At 41.0% G+C, this 21975-nt stretch overlaps 1 protein-coding gene across 3 annotated transcripts in view; it reads left to right on the top strand.

Annotated features, from left to right (window-relative positions):
* LOC149453615 (F-box only protein 36-like) overlaps window positions 1-21527 on the top strand; it is a 66277-nt gene extending 44750 nt beyond the window's left edge. For all 3 annotated transcript variants that reach the window (XM_089688135.1, XM_089688133.1, XM_089688134.1), the window contains 3 exons: window positions 289-397; window positions 14278-14450; window positions 20857-21527. In XM_089688135.1, coding sequence (XP_089544261.1) covers window positions 289-397; window positions 14278-14450; window positions 20857-21021 — 447 coding nt within the window. In that variant the 3' untranslated portion in view covers window positions 21022-21527. The remainder of the gene's footprint in view (window positions 1-288; window positions 398-14277; window positions 14451-20856) is intronic.
* Window positions 21528-21975: the final 448 nt, after the last annotated feature.

The following is a 21975-nucleotide window of genomic DNA, read 5'->3' as shown; positions in this document are numbered from 1 at the left end:
AATAAACCACATAAACTGCAGAATCTTTTCAGATGAATACAAATATGAACAAAACTGTGTTTTCTATATTTGTCTGCAGTTTTACTCCTATCATGTTATACAGTCATTTTTACATTATTTACACCATGGATCACATCAACATTGCCTCACCCTCAACCATACCATTTAGTCCCACATCATTCTGAAATGATAACTAATACTGCAGTATACCAATTGCATTAATGGTAACATAGTAGCCTACAAAGGTAAATCATCAATTGTTATTCAACCATTCTGATTTTTTCTTAGATTATCTTAAGATCCTGGAAGATTTCAGTACGAACTGAGCACAGAAAAATGCTGCCATGGGAAATAAAGAAAACACACAGTGAATTCCTGCAAATGATCACAATGCACAGTAAGCCATAGAAGGACAGGGCTAAGTGAATGTAGTAGTTTTAAAAAGGCCAGATGTTTATAATCTTAATTTGTCCTGTGAATAATGCTATCCATAGACATTGTGTCCTATGGTCCAATATTGGAGATTTCAATGGAACCAGACCTGTTTACATGGTAGCTTAGTTCAGATGTAAAAGTCATATTGCTCCATGTCTATATGTATATCTACATGTTGGAAAATAAACATCTAGAGTCAGATTGCTTTCTAACATTTTTGACAAACTTAGATGGAGTTGTGGTATAAATGTCCCATTATTGTGCATGGTCCCTTTTAGTCTCCAGCATTTGTGTATTGCCTGACACCAAGTTTTAGATGTAAAAAGACTAGAAAGCGCAGATTTGTAGCTTGTTTCTCCTTGGCTACATCTTAAAATGTTGCTGTACAGTAATTCAAACTTTAAAAATCCTGCCTAGGGGCAGACATGACAAGATGTGTACTAATATTACCTTTAGCCAGAAAGGCTCCTTTTATCCCTTTCTTACATAGATTTACTTTGTTACAGTGTCTGACTTTTCTGGATTGGCTAAGCCCTGACAACTGCCATTGCCGTGCCTACTGCGGCAGCTGTGGTGGCCAGTAACTACAATCTACTGCACAGCAGAATGGCAATGGCAGGGCTAGCCATGAAATCAGGGTAAGTCATGATTATGGATGAGGTTTGAGTTGACTGCTATTATGAGTTCATGATGAATCTCCAGGATTCACAATGTTCACAAACTTTTGGCCAAAAACCTTGCAGGTTGACAATGAGAACAAAAAACAGCCTATAATGCAATGCAAAGCCTTTCCCCTTTATCAGCTGAGTCACAAGACCCAAATTTCCCAGTCACTTTCAATAAATGGGTTAGTTCACAGCAGCCATGTCATCAGTGTGTTTTGACTGCTGGGGAGAGTTGCCAGTTCTGTGTGGGGAGAGATATTGTTTTTTATTTTTATTTTTTTTATATACTGAATTTTGGCATTGTTATAGCTTCCATGCCCTGCTTCCCATGCCTTTTGTTTGTTTGGCAATAGCTTGCTTATTAGCCTTATTAGCCTTACAATTGACCCCCCCTTAGAACCCATAGCAAAATTTGCAAAACTGTTCATGAACTGAACCCAGACAAATTTGCTCAACCTTAGTCAGGATCCCATAACAAAATTACCAAAAATATTCAAAAAAGAGCTTTTGGTGATGAACAAAGTTAATAGCTAATAGTTTAAAATGGTATGGATGCAATTTGAAGTTATTTACGACATTAGAATGCATTAGTGATGTACAAAGCAAAAGTAAAAAAAAAACATAATTGTTTCACTTTTAGAAATGTCCTTGATACTGGTTCTGTATGCCAGAATTTCATACGTCATTTTGATATTTGGAAAATGTTGACATACTAACCACACTGTCAAGGTTTAAGTTGTTATAATAATGATTTCATTGCCAAACATCACAGACTCTCAATGCATCTTTGACAAGTAAATGATGTAGCCTGGTATATTACATTAGCCACAGAACTGTAATGTATCAGTTGCCATAGTGCAGCGAAGAAAGCAGGACATTACAACATCAATGATTCAGGCTACTTCCAAAGTATTTCAACCCCCTGCACTGTAATGAATATACTCATAACTTACAAGTGCAGACATACATTGTTTATATAAATATGAGAGTCTTCTTGTTTACTGTCTATTGTATCCAAATGGTCTAACACCTTGCACAATTCACAATGCCAAGGCATGCCTGGGCACTTATTTCTCAAGTAACATTTTATTTTACAATAACGATTAGTGCCAGCCGAAGCATTGAAAAGAGATTTGAACAATTGCCTTCCAAAGAGTTTCAGGTTTGATCACTCATTCTGGGAAAAATAGGGGACAGTCAAAGTTAAAGTTGCCAATATATAATTTGTGTATTGATTGGTCTACATGAATGTTCATGATCTGATACCTGTAACAGTCCTCTTTTAGATGCACCTTTTCTATTCAGCTCTACTTGAGGTCAGGATCAGCCAGGGTTCAATAGCCACTAGGGCAGCCAAGCCAGAGTTGAGAACAACTAAAGGGCAGTTACTGGTACTAAACAATCTGACTGAAGCAAATTGAATGACACTATTATATTGCAGCCATATGCTGGCTATACACTAGTAGAATTTTTTTCAAAATGTTTCTTGTTAGGATCTTCTCAAATTCCTAATCATTAGTGGGGTCAAATCGACATTCATTTTTGACCGCAGTGATTAGAAAATTTGAAGGCACAGGATGGAAAATATTTCTTTGACAAACAAATTTCTAACAGTGTATGTGGTTTTTCGTTCAGTAAGCCCATTTATTCTAAAATTGAATGTTAAAAGCAAACAACATTTTGAAGTATTTTCGACGGACACGCATCAACCCATTGAATTTACAATTAGGTTTTAGTTCGAATGTTTGTACGAATATTCTTACAAACCTTCGTTCTAAAACCTACAACTGTATAGCCAGCTTTAGAATCAAAGGACATCACTCTAAAAAGGAAAAGATGTCCACTAATAAGGGACGTCTTTATCCACTTCACACCCGGCCAATGTAGATAAACAACCGGGCGGTTGCTCTCTAGTTCCAGAAAGACATACCCGTACATCATACCCCCTGTACGAATATTCGATACAAAACTTAGAAACTAAAAACTAAATGTACATTAAATAGGTTGATGAGTGTCGGGTAAAAATACTTAATTAAAATACAAAATTTTGTTTGCTTTTAACATTCAATTTTCGGTCTTTCATTCTCCAGGGTGACCACCCCCTCATGTTATCTCCTATCTGTGTAACTTGATCCTGCTTAATAAACACCCAAAAAATGCAAAATAACACAAAACACTGGTAAAGGGAACTCAGCAGAATACTTTCTCTGTATTATTGGGAAAAATAATGTATTCTTGCACAACAGTGGCGGAACTACCAGAGTCACAAAGTTTGCACTTGTGACTGGGCCCTGGCATTGTGTGTGGGAGGGCCCACTGAAGCTAAAGCCGAGTGTATGTTTGATCCCAGCCAGCACACTCCCCCTTCCCTGCTGGGATAGGAAATAAAAGTGGAATAGACCTGCTGCTTCTCCTCCCTCCCCTGTTCCCCCTTGTCTCCCCGGCCCGCTCACTCTCCTATCCACAGTGTGCAGCTGTATCTGAGAAAAAGGAGATGTGTGGGCGGGAAATATGAAAAACAGCAGCTGGCAGCTATAGATACCTGGCTGTATGAATGATGCCTAAGCCACCTTGGTTCTCTGGTGAGTGAACACTGCTCAATGCAGAACACTGTGATCACCGAATTCTTCCCATCTCCCTCCCTTCTCCCCTCCCCCCCCACCTGTCTCCCTCCCCCTCTCTGTCTTTCCAGGAGCTTTACAAACTTGCTCAGTTCCAGTTAGCACTTAGGCAGCCGCAGCACATATGTTGATCACTTTTTTTTTGTTCAACCAGCGGGTTGCACAATATAAACAAAGGATCCAATTCCCCTATCTACACATTCAATGTGGTTAGGGGAATCCTCCCACTGAGTCATGGCTATCTTTAGGGAGGGGCAAAAGGGAGAGCTGTCCTGGGCCCAGTCATTGCTTTGGGGCCCAAAACAACTGCCCCATACTTTCTCTTGTCTCTTGAAGTCTTCCTCCTGCTCTGTGTCCTGATATCTAAGTGTGAAGTTCTATCACTTATGCTGCCCAGCTCTGCCCTATGCTGCCCAGCTCTGCCCTCATGTGTGCAGACCATGTCAGCATTCATATGTAAATAACCTGCATTCATATGTAAATAGCGGCACACTTCATATGTAAATAGTAGCAGCAATGTGGCATTCATATGTAAATAATGGCAGAATTCACATGTTTGCCTAAGGTGATCAGTGTAGAAACTCCTCTTTATATAGCCTCTAGCAACCAATCAGTGAGTTGTAATGATATGCTATAACCTCTAGCAATCAATAAGTAAGTGATAATGATGTGCAGTAACCTCTAGCAACCAATCAGTGAACAGCTTACCCCCCTTCTCAACCAGAAAGTGCAATGTCAGTAGGTCACTGTCACTTGATACATTGCACACAAAACCGCAGTGTTGGCAGAATCAGGCCTGATCTCTGTTAGCACTTGTCGGTAAATTTTGATGACTCTCATATGCATCAGAGTGCCAGTACTAGTGCCGTGCTACCTTTTGGTGAACTGGCGAGTACCAGCGGTCTAGTACATCTTGATATTTTACATATCTCTTAGATTGTAAGCTACCAGATCAGGGCCCTCCTAACCCTCTTGTATTGAACTGTATTGTTGCTGTATTGTCTCCCGTTATACTGTAAAGCGCTGAGCAAACTGTTGGCGCTATATAAATCCTGTATAATAATAATACCAGCACTGCAGTATGACTTGGTGACGTGGCGAGTCCCATAAGTCCAGTACAAGCCGGTGCGGTAGCGAGCACAAGTATTGTCCCGCAGTCACCAAGAAACAAGAGATCCCTGTGCTCAAATCCATACAGCTAGTGCATGCATTTATCCATCAGGTGCTAAAGGGGTGTAACCACATATTAACACTAGAAATTCTGAAGGACCCTCTGCACACTGGTATATACCCTTTCCAGCAGACTATGCAATAAATAGGGATATTTAGTTCACACATATTGCAATACATGCTTAAGCTGGCCAACTGCGTCAAAGTAATCCCTCTATGGCCAGTCCTACTCTGCCTTGCCTACGCAAATGCTACTGTGGACACAATGCTAGCATAGGGGATCTCTTGTTTGTGGAGCAGTGACAAGATAGTTTGGGACTTGGTGTCATCATTTCTCCATATGGGGTACCACTTATACGTGGACAATTTTTATTCAAGCGTGCCACTATTTAGACATTTGTACAATCTTGGAACTGGCGCATGTGGCAAAGTGTGACCTAATGTGTGCCCACCATTAGAAGTGGGTGGATGCAGGGCGGTATATTCTAATGGTGGGCATATCACACACTTTTTCTGGCAGAGATTTCTTCTCTTTTTTTCATTCAGTCCACTGGCTGCATACAAAAAAAAAAAAAAGAACATAGCATATACACCCAACAAGGACCAGCGATGTACTGGTACATCACTGGACTTTGAATGGTTATACCAGGATGATGCCTACAGCTGCAGACATAATCCTGGTTTTGTTTTTTTCAGCCGGCGATCAGCTTTCATGTAAAAGCAATCCTAGTGGCTAATTAGCTGCAGGATTACTTTTACAAGCAGCGCGATATGATGCCCCCCCTCCCCTACTGCCTTCCACTGCCTTCTCAGGCAGTCCCGTGCCATTGGGGGAACCTGAAAATGCAGCCGGTGATTCTGCCAGCTGACCATACTGTAGAGCTGATTGGAGACCAGAGTAGTGCCAATCATCTCTATAGTCTAAGAATTCGGAAGCTACGAGCATTTCATCACTTCAGTTTCTCAGGATATAAACAGCGCCATTTGTAAATTGGTAAAGCATCTGATCACCTTGTACCAGTATGTAAACAGCGGTTGTACCATACATGTGAGGTATCGCCATGAACGTCAGCTCAAGGGCAGTAATTCTAACACTAGACCTCCTCTGTTAATCTAAAATGGTAGCTTTTAAAGCGTTGCCTATGGATATTAAAAATGTATTATTATTATTATACAGGATTTATATAGCGCCAACAGTTTGTGCAACGCTTTAGAATATAAGGGAGACAGTACAATTACAATACATTTCAGTACAGAAGGAATAGGAGGGCCCTGCTCATGGAGCTTACAATCTAAAGGAAAGGGGAGGTGATACAAAAGGTGATAGCTGCGGGGGATGATCTGGCGGAGGTGATTCAAGTACAGTTCTTAGGTGGAGGTGGAGTAGGCTTCCCTGAAGAAGTGAGTTTTCAAAGATCGCCTAAAGGCAGACAGGGTGGGGGCTGACCGGACATGCTGTGGTAGGGAGTTCCAGAGGATGGGAGAGGCTCTGGAGAAGTCCTGGAGGCGAGTGTGGGAAGAAGTGATGAGGGAGATAGAGAGGAGGATATCATGGGAGGAGCGGAGTGGGCGATTTGGGCGGTATCTGTGGGCGAGGTTGGTGATGTAGCTAGGGGCAGTGTTGTGGATGGCTTTGTAAGCTGTGGTTAGTGTTTTGAATTTTATACGTTGGGTTAGTGGAAGCCAGTGGAGGGATTGGCAGAGAGGGGTAGCAGTCGTTGATTGGTTGGTAAGGTGTATGAGTCTAGCAGCAGCATTCATAATAGACTATGCAGTGTGTCGCCATTGCATGGGGCACGCGCAGTTTTAAAGCATGTCATGTTTGGTATCTATTTACTCGGCATACCATCATCGTTTATATCCTACCAAATAATTGGCCAATATATTGTGTTTTTGTGCATTAAAAGTAAAAAAAAGTGTATTTAAAAAAAAAATAGCTTTTGAAAAATCGCTGCGCGAGTACTATGTGCCATAAAAAAAATTGTAGTACCCACCATTTTATTCACTAGGGTGTCTGCTTTAAAAAAATATATAATGTTTGGGGGTTTAAATTAATTTTCTAGAAAAAAATACAGATTTTTTTCATGTGAACAAAAAGTGTCAGAAAAGGCTTGATCTTCAGGTGGTTAGAAGAGTGAGTGATGTGTGGCATAAACTTCTAATGCTGGGCATAAAACACCCCCACCCCCCAAAATGACCCCTTTTTGCAAAGTAGACACCCCAAACTATTTTCTGAGAGGCATGTAGAATCAATAGAAGAATTTATTTTTTTACCACAAGTTTTTGGAAAATGACAAAAATGTTTTTATTTTTTTTGTGGCTAGGCTCCCAAAAAGTGTCACACATGTGGTATCCCCACACTCGGTAGAAGTAGCAGAATGTATTTTGGGCTGTAATTCCACATATAACCATGGCTTGTGCGAGAAATAAATCATTTAATTGACAACTTTGTGTAAAAAAAAAAATGTTTTTGTTATTTTCCAGAAACTTGTGGAAAAAAAAATGAATCTTACATGGACTCAATATGCCTCTCAGCAGATAGCTTAGAGTGTCTACTTTCCAAAAAGGGGTCATTTGGGGGTGTTTGTACTCTCCTGGTATTTTAGCACCTCAGGAAATGTGATAGACAGTCAGAAATTAAAAGCTGTGTAAATTCCATTATCTATACCATAGTTTGTAGACACTATAACTTTCACACAAAGCAATAAATATACACTTACTGGGATTTTTTTTAACCAAAAACATGTAGCAGAATACATTTTGGCCTAAATTTATGACGAAATTTTAGTTTTTGGATATTTTTTATGACCGATATGAGAAAATATTGTTTTTTTTTTAAATTTTTTTTTGTTTATAGCGCAAAAAATAAAAAGTGCACAGGTGATCAAATACCACCAAAAGAAAGCTCTATTTGTGTGAAAAAAGTACGTAAATTTCATCTATGTACCGTATTACATGACCGCGCAATTGTCCGTTAAACTAGCGCAGCGCTGTATAGCAAAAAATGGCGTAAATTGCAGTATTTATACCATAGTTTGTAGACGCTATAACTTCCACACAAAGCAATCAATATACACTTATTGGGATTTTTTTTACCAAAATCATGTAGCAGAATACATTTTGGTCTAAATTTATAACTAACCTTGAGTTTACTATATATTTGTTATAGCTGAAAGTAAAAAATATCGTTTTTCTTCAAAATTTTCAATTATCAGTTGAATTAGTGCAGCGCTGAGTAGCAAAAAGAGGCCTGGTCATTAAGGGGGGTAAATCCTCAGGAGTGCAAGTGGTTAAAGGGCCAGGAGGTGGTGGGTGCCAAACGGTTAAAAGTCAGCAGCTACAGAATTCATAGCTGCTGACTTTTACTTTTTCTTCAAATGATTGTAGCTACTCTTTAATGAAAACCAAACATGAACTTGCAATAGATAAATCCCATGATGTTTATGATAAATGCAGTGGCAATAGATGTGCAACTGTTTACTCTTTGTTGGTATAAAATATGTTGGACACATTATTTAGGGCACCTGCCTGGGCAGCTTGAAGCCTTTTTTGACAGTTGTAATTGTGAGAAAAAGGTTTGGGTATGGAGTTTCAGTAAGTGATGCAGCTGATAGTTATTTTTATTAAAAAAAGCACTAGTGCCAATCACAAAATATGATGGTTACAACATGGCTTTGAGTGACTGAGCTGAAAAAGTCCAGGGCAAAGGTTGAACATTTCATTAATCCAGAAGCTTAAAGTGGAGGTGGATTTAAACACGCTAGAAGTAGAAGCATGCAGAACAATTATAACTACCTCCATTGAGAAATTCTAGCATTCTAGTACTAATAAAATCACTTACATATCAGAGGGAATTTACAGAGATGCTGCACTACCACCTGCAATTCGCAAGCGTTTTATAGAGTTTAAAAGGACTCTGAGAACATTCCCAGTTATGCTAATGTTTTACGTAGCTCAGAACACATCTATGGCACCGCTCTGTGCTGTCATGAAGTTTAAAACAACCCAGGTAGAAGTAGCAAATCTTAAACTGGGTGGCTGAACCAGAAATTAGTTGTTAAGAATTAAGGATCGAGCCTAGTACAGGAAAGAAAGGGGAAGGTCCCATCTGCTAGAATTGCAGATAAAAAAGGCATTTAGAGGTATAAACAAACAGAGAATGGCACCAAGTAGCCATTTAATTTAAAACAAACCTTATGTACAATGATCAGGGCATGTTACTGAATGGCAAAAGTCCAGAGCATGGATGGATAGATTGGCTGGTTAGGCAGGATGTGAGAACTCCTCTGCCTTGGAAAACCACTGGAGCCGCCAGTGAACCAGAAGCTGCAGTCCTAGTACTAGCTTCCAGCTCACTGGTGGTTCCAGCAGCTTTCCACAGCAGAGGAGTTTTTTACAATTAATAAATGGACTTACCACACTACATGGCTACTTGGGGCCATTCTCTGTTTGTTTATAATGCGGCAGATGCTGGTTCCTCAAGCCTGAACCTGAGGAGGCAGCCTTGATCTGGCCATTTACAGTGTTATTTGTCTAGTTTTAAGCTAAACCTCTGGAATTTAGTAATAATGTTTGCTTCTGTCATAGCAGTTTATTATTATTTTTTCAATTTTAATTTTGATCAGTTTTGGCTACATTGTTTTTTTGTGGTGAGTTATAATTTGTTACATTACCAACCCATACAACACATCATTAGCTACATTTTTGCTGTGTCTTTTCATTCTCTTGATTGAGCCACTTTCCCAATTATCTGACACTGCTTGGATGTGGTAGTACACAATGGGCATTTTTTCTTGTTTCTGTATAAAGAAGACATTTAGGTAGTTTTTGCTCCTCAAATGGGGAGGGATGAGAAAGATGTCTGTAGGAATCTGCTGCCCTATACTGTCGGTATTTGTAAATAGCTGTGCTTGTTATCTACAACAGAGATAGTTGGTTATAGACAGGTATTTCCTGTCACTGCTAACTGGATCAGAAGCCCTGATTGGAGGACTGTGATGTTTTATAAAGGAGGTTTCCAGGAAATAAAGACAGAATTAAACACATGAAGATCCATGCAGAAGCTGCTGTGTCACGGTCAGGGGTCAAGCATGAAGGCCAGGAGCTATAGCAGTGGAAAGGTTCACATACAAACCGGCAGGATAAATGCACAAGCTGGTTCCCCTGGTGGGTGATGCAGGCTCACCCCTAAGGCGCAGGGTCTAAGCACTAGCTGGTCTTCACCAGAGCTCCTGATGGTGGAGATAGGTTTTTCTGCATGCTAGTACCAGGTCAGCATTGCCCTACCAGGAGGTGAGTAGCCACCAGTAGCAGATGAAGCAGTTAGGGATCAAGTAGAAGCATAGTCAATAAACAAGCCAAAGGTCAATAACAAGTGCTTGCAGGTTGAGATCAAGCGGACATGTAGTTGAGGAACAAGTCAAAGATCAGTAACGTGAAGATAAAGCCGACATCAGGAGTGTAACAAGCAAGATATAAGTGCAAAGGCATCACTTAAATAGGAAATTCTTGAGAGGAGTAAGATGTTCACAGCTCACCAGAAGCAAGCTAGAAAGTAATGCTGTCTAAAGGATATGTTTTGCTCTGACATTGCAGAATTTAAGGATGTCTGGGACAGCAAACAAACATCAACTCCCTGTATAAGATTCGGAACTATTCCTTAAAGGATAAGTTCACCTTTACATGTTACATCCGTTGTTAGGGTGGAACATGTAACATGTTCTCAATTTTGCACCTGCCACCCACTGCCCCCCCCCCCCTCCCCGAAGATCAGGGAGAGGTTCCCCATACAATCTGTCAGTTTTCAAGAACAGCGCGGCTGTGCGGGGTCGCGTCATTCACTCACAGTGTTCTGTGAATGAATGGACTACAAGTCCTGACAGCCATAGCAGCTGTCGGCTTGTAGTTCTCAATGAACTACCACAGCACTGCAAGCTCTGCGGATGTTTTTTCCTGTCAGAAATATCGGCTTCCCTATACAGGATGTATGAGGAAACAGATAAACTGACAGGTCTGCAGGAGACCTGCATGGCATCAGTCATCTGCTGATCGCTGGTGTAATGCTTTAAAGGCTCCTACATTGCTTTACCTACAAAAAATATGCATGTATTTATTTATTTATTACAGGTACTTATATACATTTATTGTTTTTTGTGGAAAGGTGAACTTATCCTTTAATGAAAGGCAAAATGAGAACAATTACTAGAAAAACATATTTATGTTTTCATTAAATGTGAGTCTGGCTATGGATATGCGGACTGTATATCTTGTGAAAACCTGACTGGAAATATTAACCCAACTGGTGAATGATACAGAAACATTCCACTGCATCTATATCAGTAAGTGAAGCTACTACCCTTCCTCTCCACCTCATCTAATCAGAGAACACCTTGTAATAATTTAAAAAAGTGAGTGACCCCTCTGGTCAGTGTGCAGAGGGAAAGGTGCATGGTACAAAATCAGGAAAATCGCAGCTATCACTATAGTAGTGCTGACTACTAGAGTAATTGTCAACACCCCCAACGACCCCTTAGGTATGAGATATGCATACTTACTTTGGTCCAAACTGGACCAATGTAAGCAGGCAATAAAGATTATACCTGATGTTGAACATTAAAAGTTACAGAACATTATTTTTTACCCTGTCAACTATTTGACCTCATGCTGATAATACACATTGTCAGTTGACATAGCATTAACTATCAGACCTCATGTGATCTGTCACCAATGACTTTCAGGCCAGGTTTACACATATGCAGTGCGGCATATCACATGTGATTTGCACAGGAACCGCACCACATTCCTGTGCAAATCACATACGAATTGTGTGCGGTGCGATTGGAGCAATATGTTTTGTATGGCTCCAATAGCACCGCACCCGCACCAAAAATGTGCAGGACCCTTTTTTTGGTCTGCACTAGAATCAGATAGCATGGGTATTCACACCCATGCAATCTGATTCTGCACATCGCACCGCATTCTGCGGACCGATTATGGGGTGTTGTTAACTCAACATACACACTCGCAGTGGTTTACATGAACGGGGTGCAATTCTGATGTGGTGCGGAATTCGCACAGAAAATGCTGCAAATTCCGCACCGCATCAGTGTGAACCCAAGCTGTGAGTCAAGCTCAGACAGAAAAGCTAAACCTAAATAAAGGGGCACTTAAAGTGGAAGTAAAGTCAATTTCCAAAAAGTTGCTCAAATGCAAGGTATTTATGACAGAAAAGACCCTATTGGTTTCGTCTGCCATGAATGCATCCTACTGCTTGTCGGCTGTCATGTACACTGAGCTGCGCATGCTCAGCTCAGCTCAGCAAACATTTACGGCCCAGATCCATGCCACAGTGATGTGACTCCTGTGTGCATGCGCGGGAGTGATGTTATCGCAGCTAGTGCTATTGCAACGCTGAAGGTACAGGACCTGGAAGGAAGACCGAGCAAAGATGGAAGCACCGGGGGCACTCCAGACTGATCCCACTACAGCACTGGAGGGCACCGTTTGACAGGTAAGTCTGCCATAATTTACTAATATGCCATGCATACTAGCATATTATGGCATAATCTACCTGGGGGGCCCCAAAATAAAATAATTTACAGAGGAGTGTACTACCACTTTAAAAATCTTTATTAGGGAAGCTTGCACTTTTATACAAATTTTAGTCTGAATATACAGTACATATTCTTATATGGGCTCAGTCAGGGACTAGTTCTCTTTATTAAATACTACCATCTGCCTTGATAAAAATCTACCTAGTTGGATACAATATCTGGCAAATAATGTATTCTGCATATAATCAAGTTGATTTTAGTCTTATTCTTTGAAAGTAATTCATGCATTTGAGCTCAAGATACTGGACCTATATACACAGTGCACACATGGAAACTGTGTACCTCTGACCACCTCCATCACCATGAACATGCATACAGACTAAAACAATCATTGCATTGGAATGTGGAATTGAGTTTGTTTGAAAGGGCACATATTTACCTAACTATAGTGTCCAGCGGTGATCTCAGATCACTAGTGGTTTAGGAAACAGATGATCAGCGGAGAACATGTTCTTCACTGGTCATCTCAGCACACAGAGAATCTGTCAGAAACAGCCAGTGTATGAAGGAGCAATGTCAACCCTTTACTGGCAATCTGTGTGAAAATTCTCCCTCCAGATTTTCCAGCCCAGAGGTGGAGAATCGGGGGAGCAGCAAATGAAGCAGCAGTAACTGCTTAGTTAACTGTGTGTTGGACTGATCTCTTACTGTAATCTCGCGAGTAACAGCAGCCGGTTTCTAGAGTTCAAAGCGTTTGTAAATCGCTTCTCTCCTCATTAGGAGAAGCGATCTACACCGCTTCATAAACAGGCATTCAGAGGAGAACTGATCCTCTGAGAATGCCAGAGAACTGAGCAGCAGTTATTTACCACTGCATGATAAAAAGACATCTATGACATTTGGAGAAGAAGCAATAAACTTCTACACATTCTATCATAACCAAGAGGCACCATAGAAGGTAAGTTATTTTAAGGGAGGGTTGTTTGTTTATGAAAAGTATAATGTTATATGACCATTTTAGATTTAAACAGAATTTAGCATTATTTTCACTCAACTACAGTACATTATATATGTATACTGTGGTTTGCTGAAGGCATTTTTCATTCACTTGAAACTTTACTCCAAAATCTTGTGGAATTATTTTCTGTATCCTAGACCAGCCTTTCTCAACCAGGGTGCCCAGACACTCTGGGGTGCCTTGAGGTTTCTTCAGGGGTGCCTTGAGGTTTCTTCAGAGGTGCCTTTGCAAAATGTCTAAAAATTGCCCAAAACTTGTATACAAGCCAGCGGATGGAACAAGCCTGCCTTTCAGTTACACAAAATTACAAGATTTCAATGTGCACCATTACGACCTTCTAGCTGCTGGCATCCCAACAACCAATTACATCATCAGTTGATAAGGAGGATGTCAGCTGCCTGCACAGAATCCTAGTTTGACACTCCCCTGCCCCTCTCCATCATTGCTGGGGTCACATTAGCTCAGTGATGGAGAAAAACTGAGGGAGAAGAGAAAGCCTGGAATACTAGTCAGTACCAGTGTGTAAAAGTGTATTTGCTTTGGAAGAATAAATCCCCTCTAATGCTGGGTGTCCTACGTGTGTGGATGTTGCTGTGTTGTATAAAACTATTAGAATAGTTTTTCACATTTTAGAATGGGGTGCCTCAAGACTGTCCATAATTATAAAGGGTGCCTCGGGACTGTCCATGATTTTAAAGGGTGCCTTGAATGAAAAAAAGGTTGAGAAACACTGTCCTAGACTATAGTCCTAGACTATAAAGCATTGCTCGGTTTCACAATAAATTATTAACCACTTTGCTTTCTCCATCATCTAGAGTCATTAGAAAAGATCTTTGGCAAAGCCACAATGGAATATGTGTTGAATTTGTGTAGAGGGCAATTTGATTTCATTGTTCGGATACCTGATAGCCTTAAGATTCGTATCTTATCCTTTCTTGATACACAAGACATTAAGCAGCTGTCAGAGACATGCAAGACATACCAGAAGGTAAGCAATCCGCAGCTGTTTTGTATTAAGTATAGTCTTTTTTAGAGATCATGTTCTAGTAACCAGCCACATATTTTGCTTACTCTTTAAAGTCTTCCTGAAAGGTACCCAAAGACACAGTACAGTATAACTGAAACAGAGTACATGCACATTGAATTCACCAAAATGTGCACTTGTTGCCGAATTTGATGTTTGTTCCCCATGAGTAACTTTATGGATTATAAATCCATATCCAGGCAAGGTATACAAATGATTTTGAATATTGCATGCAAGTTCCAGGCTTATTTAGGGCAAGTTGGCAGCACCCTCTGCTTGTGTAAGATTTACTTAAAGTGGTTGTAAAGGCTCAAGGCTTTTTTGCCTTCATGCATAGACCTTCTGTGTTCAGCTCCCCTCTGCCAACTCCCCCTAATACTTACCTGAGCCCCATTGCGATCCAGCGATGTACACAAGAGCCTTAGCTCTTTGAGGACTCTACCTCCTCATTGGTTGAGACAGCAGCAGGAGACATTGGCTCCCACAGCTGGCAATCACAGCTAGTGAGCAAATGAGTGGGGGCAGGGCAGAGAGACACTCTGTGTGTGAATTGACATGCAGAGCAGTGGCTTGGGAGCAAGCCTGCCTGGGTACCCCCCCCCCCCATTGCACTGGAGGCACTAAGCAGAAGGGAGGGGCCAGGAGTGCAGGCGGGGTACCTGAGAAGAGCAGGATTGGGGCTGCTCTTATACACAGTAGGTAAGTATAACTTGTTTATATATATATATATATATATATATATATATATATATATATATATAATTGCCTTTAATATCACTTTTACTCTGTTTTCCAAAGTCCTTCTGGTAAAAGTAAAAAAATGTATTGCAAAATTCTGTTTATTTGCAAATGTTCTCTCACCCATATACAATAACTACAGTTGCAAGAAAAAGTATGTGAACCCCTTGGGATTACGTGGAGTTTTGCATGAATTGGGCATAAAATGTGCTCTGAACGTCATCTAAATCACAACAATAGAAGAACACAGTCTGCTGAACATAACACTACACAAACATTAGATGTTGCCATGGTTTAATTGCACATAACATGTAAACATTCACAGTGCAGGGAGGAAAAAGTATGTGAACCTTTGGACTAAATAACTGATTGACCCTCCTTTGGCAGCAATAACCTCAACCAAACGATTCCTGTAGCTGCAGATCAGACCTGCACAACGATCTGGAGTAATTTTGGACCACTCCTCTTCACAAAACTGTTTCAGGGTAGCAATATTCTTGGGATGTCTGGTGTGGATCGCTCTCTTAAGGTCATGCCACAGCATTTCAATCGGGATGAGGTCAGGACTCTGACTGGGCCACTCCAGAAGGCGTATTTTGTGCTGTTGCAGCCATTGTTTTGTTGAATTACTTGTATGCTTTGGGTCATTGTCCTGTTGCATCATGCATCCTCTGCGGAGCTTCAGTTGGCGGACAGATGGTCATACGTTTTCCTGCAAAATGTCTTGATAAACTCTGGAATTCATTTTCCCATCAATGACAACAATCCGTCCAGGCCCTGAGGCAGCAAAGCAGCCCCAAACCATGATGCTCCCTCCGCCATGTTTTACAGTGGGGATGAGGTTTTGATGTTGGTGTGCTGTGCCTTTTTTTCTCCACACATAGTGTTGTGTGTTCTTCCCAAACAACTCAATCTTGGTTTATTCTGTCCACAGTATATTTTGCCAGTAGTGCTGTGGAACATCCAGGTGCTCTTTTGCAAACTTCAAACGTGCTGCAATATTCTTTTTGGACAGCAATGGCTTCCTCCGTGGTGTCCTTCCATGTACTCCATTCTTGTTTAATGTTTTCCCTATTGTAGATGTGTCAACAAAAATGTTAGCATGTGCCAGAGATTTCTGTAGGTCTTTAGCTGACACTCTGGGATTCTTCTTTACCTCATGCAGCATTCTGCGCTGTGCTCTTGCAGTCATTTTTACAGGACGACCACGCCTAGGGATAGTAGCAACAGTGCTAAACTTTCTCCATTTGTAGACAGTCTGTCTTAACGTGGACACATGAACATCAAGACTTTTGGAGATACTTTTGTAACCCTTTCCAGCTTCATGCAAGTCAACAATTCTTGATCGTAGGTCTTCTGAGAGCTCTTTTCTGCGAGGCAAGGTTCACATCAGACAGTGCTTCTTGAAACCAGTAAACCCAAAACAGGTGTGTGTTTTTTAAGGGCAGGACAGCTGTCAGCAACACATCCAATATCATCACACTGATTGGAGTCAAGGTTGGCTCACTCCTGGCTCCAATGAGCTCTGGAAGAAGTCATTAAGCTAGGGCCTCGCATACTTTTTCCTCCCTGCACTGTGAATGTTTACATGTTATGTGCAATTAAACCATGGCAACATCTAATGTTTGTGTAGTATTATGTTCAGCAGACTGTGTTCTTCTATTGTTGTGACTTGGATGACGTTCAGAGCACATTTTATGCCCAATTCATGCAAAACTCCACGTAATCCTAAGGGGTTCACATACTTTTTCTTGCAACTGTATGTGCTCAATTATATTGATGGGATTTATATTGTGTTTGCCTTTCCCCAAAGCTTACCAATATATATGTTAATTTATATAGGTGTCCTCCAACTTATGTAGGAGGATTTTTTTCATCTCTGTGTATCACCTGAGGCTAGTCACTTCACTGGGTATACTTGAGGGTTTGCAACCACTTTATCCCCTTCTGTAACAGTGCCTATCCTATCATGATGTGGAATCTTTTATGGTGCCATTATTGAACAGGTGTCCACACAACTGAATGATGCAGAAATAATAGTACACTTTAACTGTTTTCTCAACTTTCACCTGAAAAATACTCATGAATTTCAATAACATGATCTTCACTTCTGTGTCTTTTTCTCAGACAAAAAATGTGCACTCTTTCAGTGTCAGAGCATTATCATTTCTATTCAGTTTGCATGTCCTCCCTGTGCCTGCGTGGGTTTCCTCCAGTTACTCCAGTTTCCTCTCACACTCCAAGGACATGCTGGTAGGTTAATTGGCTCCTGTGTAAATTGGCCCTAGTATGTGTATGTATGAATGTGAGTTAGGGACCTTAGATTGTACGCCCTTTGAGGGTTAGGGATTGATGTGAATGAATGTACACTATATATGTAAAGTGCTGCGTAAATTGACGGCTCTATATAAGTACCTGAAATAAATAAATAAATATTCAGTACTTCAGGGTTCTCAGAACCATGTTCCCCTATAGCAGGGAAACACCTCTTTGGCATATTCTCTGCCTCCTTACAGAGCAAAAGGTGTCTGCCACAGCATACCCCAACTAATGTCACCACACAGGACCGCCTAACATTTACATGTAGTATGTGTGACTTTACTTGTTTGATTAAAATGTCTTCATATATCACGGTTCGGGTGTGTTGGGGTGGGGGCAGAATTGTGAATTGATGCATTAAAATTGGAGAAAAGACAATGAGTTTAAAAGACTGGCAGTGTCATTCAATTAAAATTCCTTTTTAATTTTCTATAAACTCCATAAAGGTGAAAACTGATTATTTGCCCATGGCATCAGTGCCAGTTTTGTGTTAAATTTATTTTCTAGTTTAAACACAACAACCCCTTTGTTTTCAGGATATTGTTATTGGAAGAAACGGGGTCTATGACCTGTAGAAATAGTTTCCTGAAGAAATGTGACACACATCCACATCAGCTGCAATGAAACGTGCCATATTCTATTTTCTAGAACTGTCTCATATGATCAAAGCACCATCTAGTGGACAAAATGCAGTATTTATTTTTGTGTACCTCAAACTGGAGAAAAAAAGGAATTTAGGCAACTAGATGGCACTTTGATCATATGAGATACTGTAGTTCTATAACATACAATAGAGCAAGTTTAGTTGAAGCTGAGTGGATGTGCGTCACTTTCATTCTGCAAACGTTTTATCCATAGACCTCTAAATGTTGACCAAATGAATACAATTTAATGCATTTTCACATACACTATATTGCCAAAAGTATTGGTTGGCCTGCCTTTACACACACATGAACTTTAATGGCATCCCAGTCTTAGTCCGTAGGGTTCAATATTGAGTTGGCCCAACCTTTGCAGCTATAACAGCTTCAACTCTTCTGGGAAGGCTGTCCACAAGGTTTAGGAGTGTGTCTATGGGAAGGTTTGACCATTCTTCCAGAAGAGCATTTATGAGGTCAGGTACTGATGTCAAACAAGAAGGCCTGGCTCGCAGTCTCCGCTCTAATTCATCCCAAAGGTGTTCTATCGAGTTGAAGTCAGGACTTTGTGCAGTCCAGTCAAGTTCCTCCTTCCCAAACTTGCTCATCCATGTCTTTATGGACCTTGCTTTGTGCACTGGTGTACAGTCATGTTGGAACAGGAAGGAGCCATCCCCAAACTGTTCTCACAAAGTTGGGAGCATGAAATTGTCCAAAATGTCTTGGTATGCTGATGCCTTAAGAGTTCTTTTCGCTGGAACTAAGAAGCCACACCATAGTCCCCCCCTCCACCAAATTTTACACTTGGCACAATGCAGTCAGGAAAGTATTGTTCTCCTGGCAACTGCCAAACCCATAAATGTCCATCGGATTGCCAGACAGAGAAGCGTGATTCATTACTTCAGAGAACATGTCTACAATGCTCTAGAGTCCAATGGTGCTTTACGCCACTGCATCCAACGCTTTGCATTGCACTTGGTGATGTAAGGCTTGGATGCAGAGACTCGGCCATGGAAACCCATTTCATGAAGTTCTCTACGCACTGTTGTGCTAATCTGAAGGCCACACAAAGTTTGGAGGTCTTTAGCTATTGACTTTGCAGACAGTTGGTGACTTCTCCGCACTGTGCGCTACAGCTTGTGCTGACCCCACTCTGTCATTTTATGTAGCCTACCACTTTGTGGTTGAGTTGCTGTTGTTCCCAGTTGCTTCCACTTTGTTATAATACCACTAACAGTTGACCGTGGAATATTTAGTAACAAGGAAATTTCATGGATGGACTTATTGCACAGGTGACAACCTATCACGGTACCACTCATGAATTCACTGATCTCCTGAGAGCGACCCATTCTTTCACAAATGTTTGTAGAAGCAGTCTGCATGCCTGGATGCTTAATTTTATACACCTGTGGCCATGGAGGTGATTGGAACACCTGAACCCAATTATTGGAGGGGGGCCCAATAGTTTTGGCAATATAGTGTATCTTAAAATCACATTTTGCTGATAAATGGTCCCTTTATGGGCTTCTTGGTTCATTAACCACTTGCCTACAGGGCACTTATACCCCCTTCCTGCCCAGGCCAATTTCCAGCTTTCAGCGCTGTCACACTTTGAATGACAATTGCGCGGTCATGCAACACTGTACCCATATGAATTTTTTATCATTTTTTTGAGACAGATAGAGCTTTCTTTTGGTGGTATTTAATCACCTCTGGGATTTTTATTTTTTCTTAAAGAAACCAAAAACCACTGAAAATTTTGAAAAAAAAAGTTTTTTCTTAGCTTTTGTTATACAATTTTGTAAATAAGTGATTTTTCTTCTTCACTGATGTGCGATAATGAGGCTGCAGTGATGAGCACTGATAGGCTGCACTGATAGGTGGCACTGATGAGGAGGCACTGGTAGGTTGCACTGATGGGCATTGACAGGCATCACTGATGGGTACTGAAAGGCAGCACTGATACATGACACTGATTGGCACTGATAGGTGGCACTGATAGGCGGCACTGATTGGCATTGATAGGTGGCACTGACTGCCACTGATGGGTGACATTGAAAGGCAGCTCAGATGGGCACTGATATGTGGTATTGATGTGCACTGGTATGCACTGATATGTGGCACTGATGGGCACTGGCACGTGGCACTGATGAGCACTGACAGGTGGCACTTCTGGGGCCACACTGATCATCAGGGCACACTGATCATCAGTGCCCTGATGATCAGTGTACATGTCCCCTCTGCAGAAAGCCGATTACCGGCTCTTCTCTCCTCTCGAGCTGTCAGCGTGACAGCTCGAGAGGAGAGAAATGCCGATAACCGGCATTTCCGTGTTTACATGTGATCAGCTGTGATTGGACACAGCTGATCACATGACCGAGCCGACATCTTCGGCTCTTTCCGTGATCCGCTGTGTCCGAGGGACACAGCGCACCGGCGATCGTCGCGCTGCACGCTCCCTGAGCTGCGCATGCGCAGTGAGAATGGTAGAACGTCATATGACGTCCTATCAGAATGAGAGAACCACCTTGTGCCCGTCATTGTACTATAGGGCGGGCGGAAGGTGGTTAAACACCTGCAATAACAGTATAGTTTTGTTATGCTATGTTTATATTACTTTATACAAAGTATGGATTCTTGCAGATTATTGTTTTCTGTAAACATTTCTAATGCAGCTGTGCAACAGTGAGGAATTCTGGGAACAAATCAAACCAGGGCCAGAGATAAATATCAGTGCTGTTAGAAGAAAAGAAGGTTCAGTTTCAGTGAAGACCAGCAAAGTGAACCCGAAAAATGGTCGACCAGTCTGGATGCACAGAAGAAGGAATACTTTGTTTTAGAAGACCAAGCAAAGAAAATATTCTGTATGCATATGCAGTTTATAAAAACATAAAAATAGAAGACTGCTTACCCGCATGTACCATTCTGAGTCTGTATGAACAGGTAGTGCAATCACCTCACCCATCTCAAGTTTGACATTTGTAATGAGGACACTGAAAACTAATTTTCCTTCCCTGTTGCACTGGTATTTGTGTGTAAAGCTCAACTGAAATATGCAAGCCAGCCATTCAGATCAATCTAAAAATATTGTTCATCTGGGATTACCAGCTGAAATCAAATATTTAATGTGGACAAATTATTGAAAATGACCAACCTCTGTAATGATATACTGCAGGTAACGTGACCTGGCTTTCCTGTGACTGGGAGACCTTTTTGAACTTCTGAGTGCCCTTTAAATCTGTACCAACAGTTACATTACTAAGGCGCAGATATATAACTGTCTGCTGTAGTACTTATCACTGTCATTTATTGTAATAGGAAAAAAGAACTGGAAGAAAAATGACAAGTAGATTGCCGTATGACTTTAAATGTGTTGTCTACTAATTACATCTATATCACCTAAGATTCTAAAAATCACTGATTTCTTGCATGCATCAGTGGAATGTCAGAGAAGAGGGACTGTACACACAGGAATGGATTTACACTCCAATACACTTGGCTTACAAGCTAACATCTATTGCCAACAATGACAACTGTGTACTAGCACAAACTACCCACTTCCCAGTGTCCATGCTACCTGTGGGATAAGCACAAAACTCTTCACTCCATAGAATCAATGCCAACATTAAGAAAGGAATTTTCCCCTGAGCTTAGAGGAAGCAAAGGAAAAAAGAACAAGGGAAAAAAAATTTGCCTGCACGATTTGATGATGGGCCATTGCAGAGCTTCGCCTCATTTACTAAGCTCTGGAGAAAATTCCTATTTTGTTCCTGTCTTACTATTGACATGGATAC

The sequence above is a fragment of the Staurois parvus genome, unplaced genomic scaffold (assembly GCF_062004578.1).
Source record: "Staurois parvus isolate SC_StPar_1 unplaced genomic scaffold, SC_StPar_1.0 ptg000446l, whole genome shotgun sequence".
In the NCBI taxonomy this organism is placed as follows: Eukaryota; Metazoa; Chordata; class Amphibia; order Anura; family Ranidae; genus Staurois; species Staurois parvus.
The sequence above is the reverse complement of the archived record's forward strand: the minus strand, read 5'-3'. Positions and strand labels throughout refer to the sequence as shown.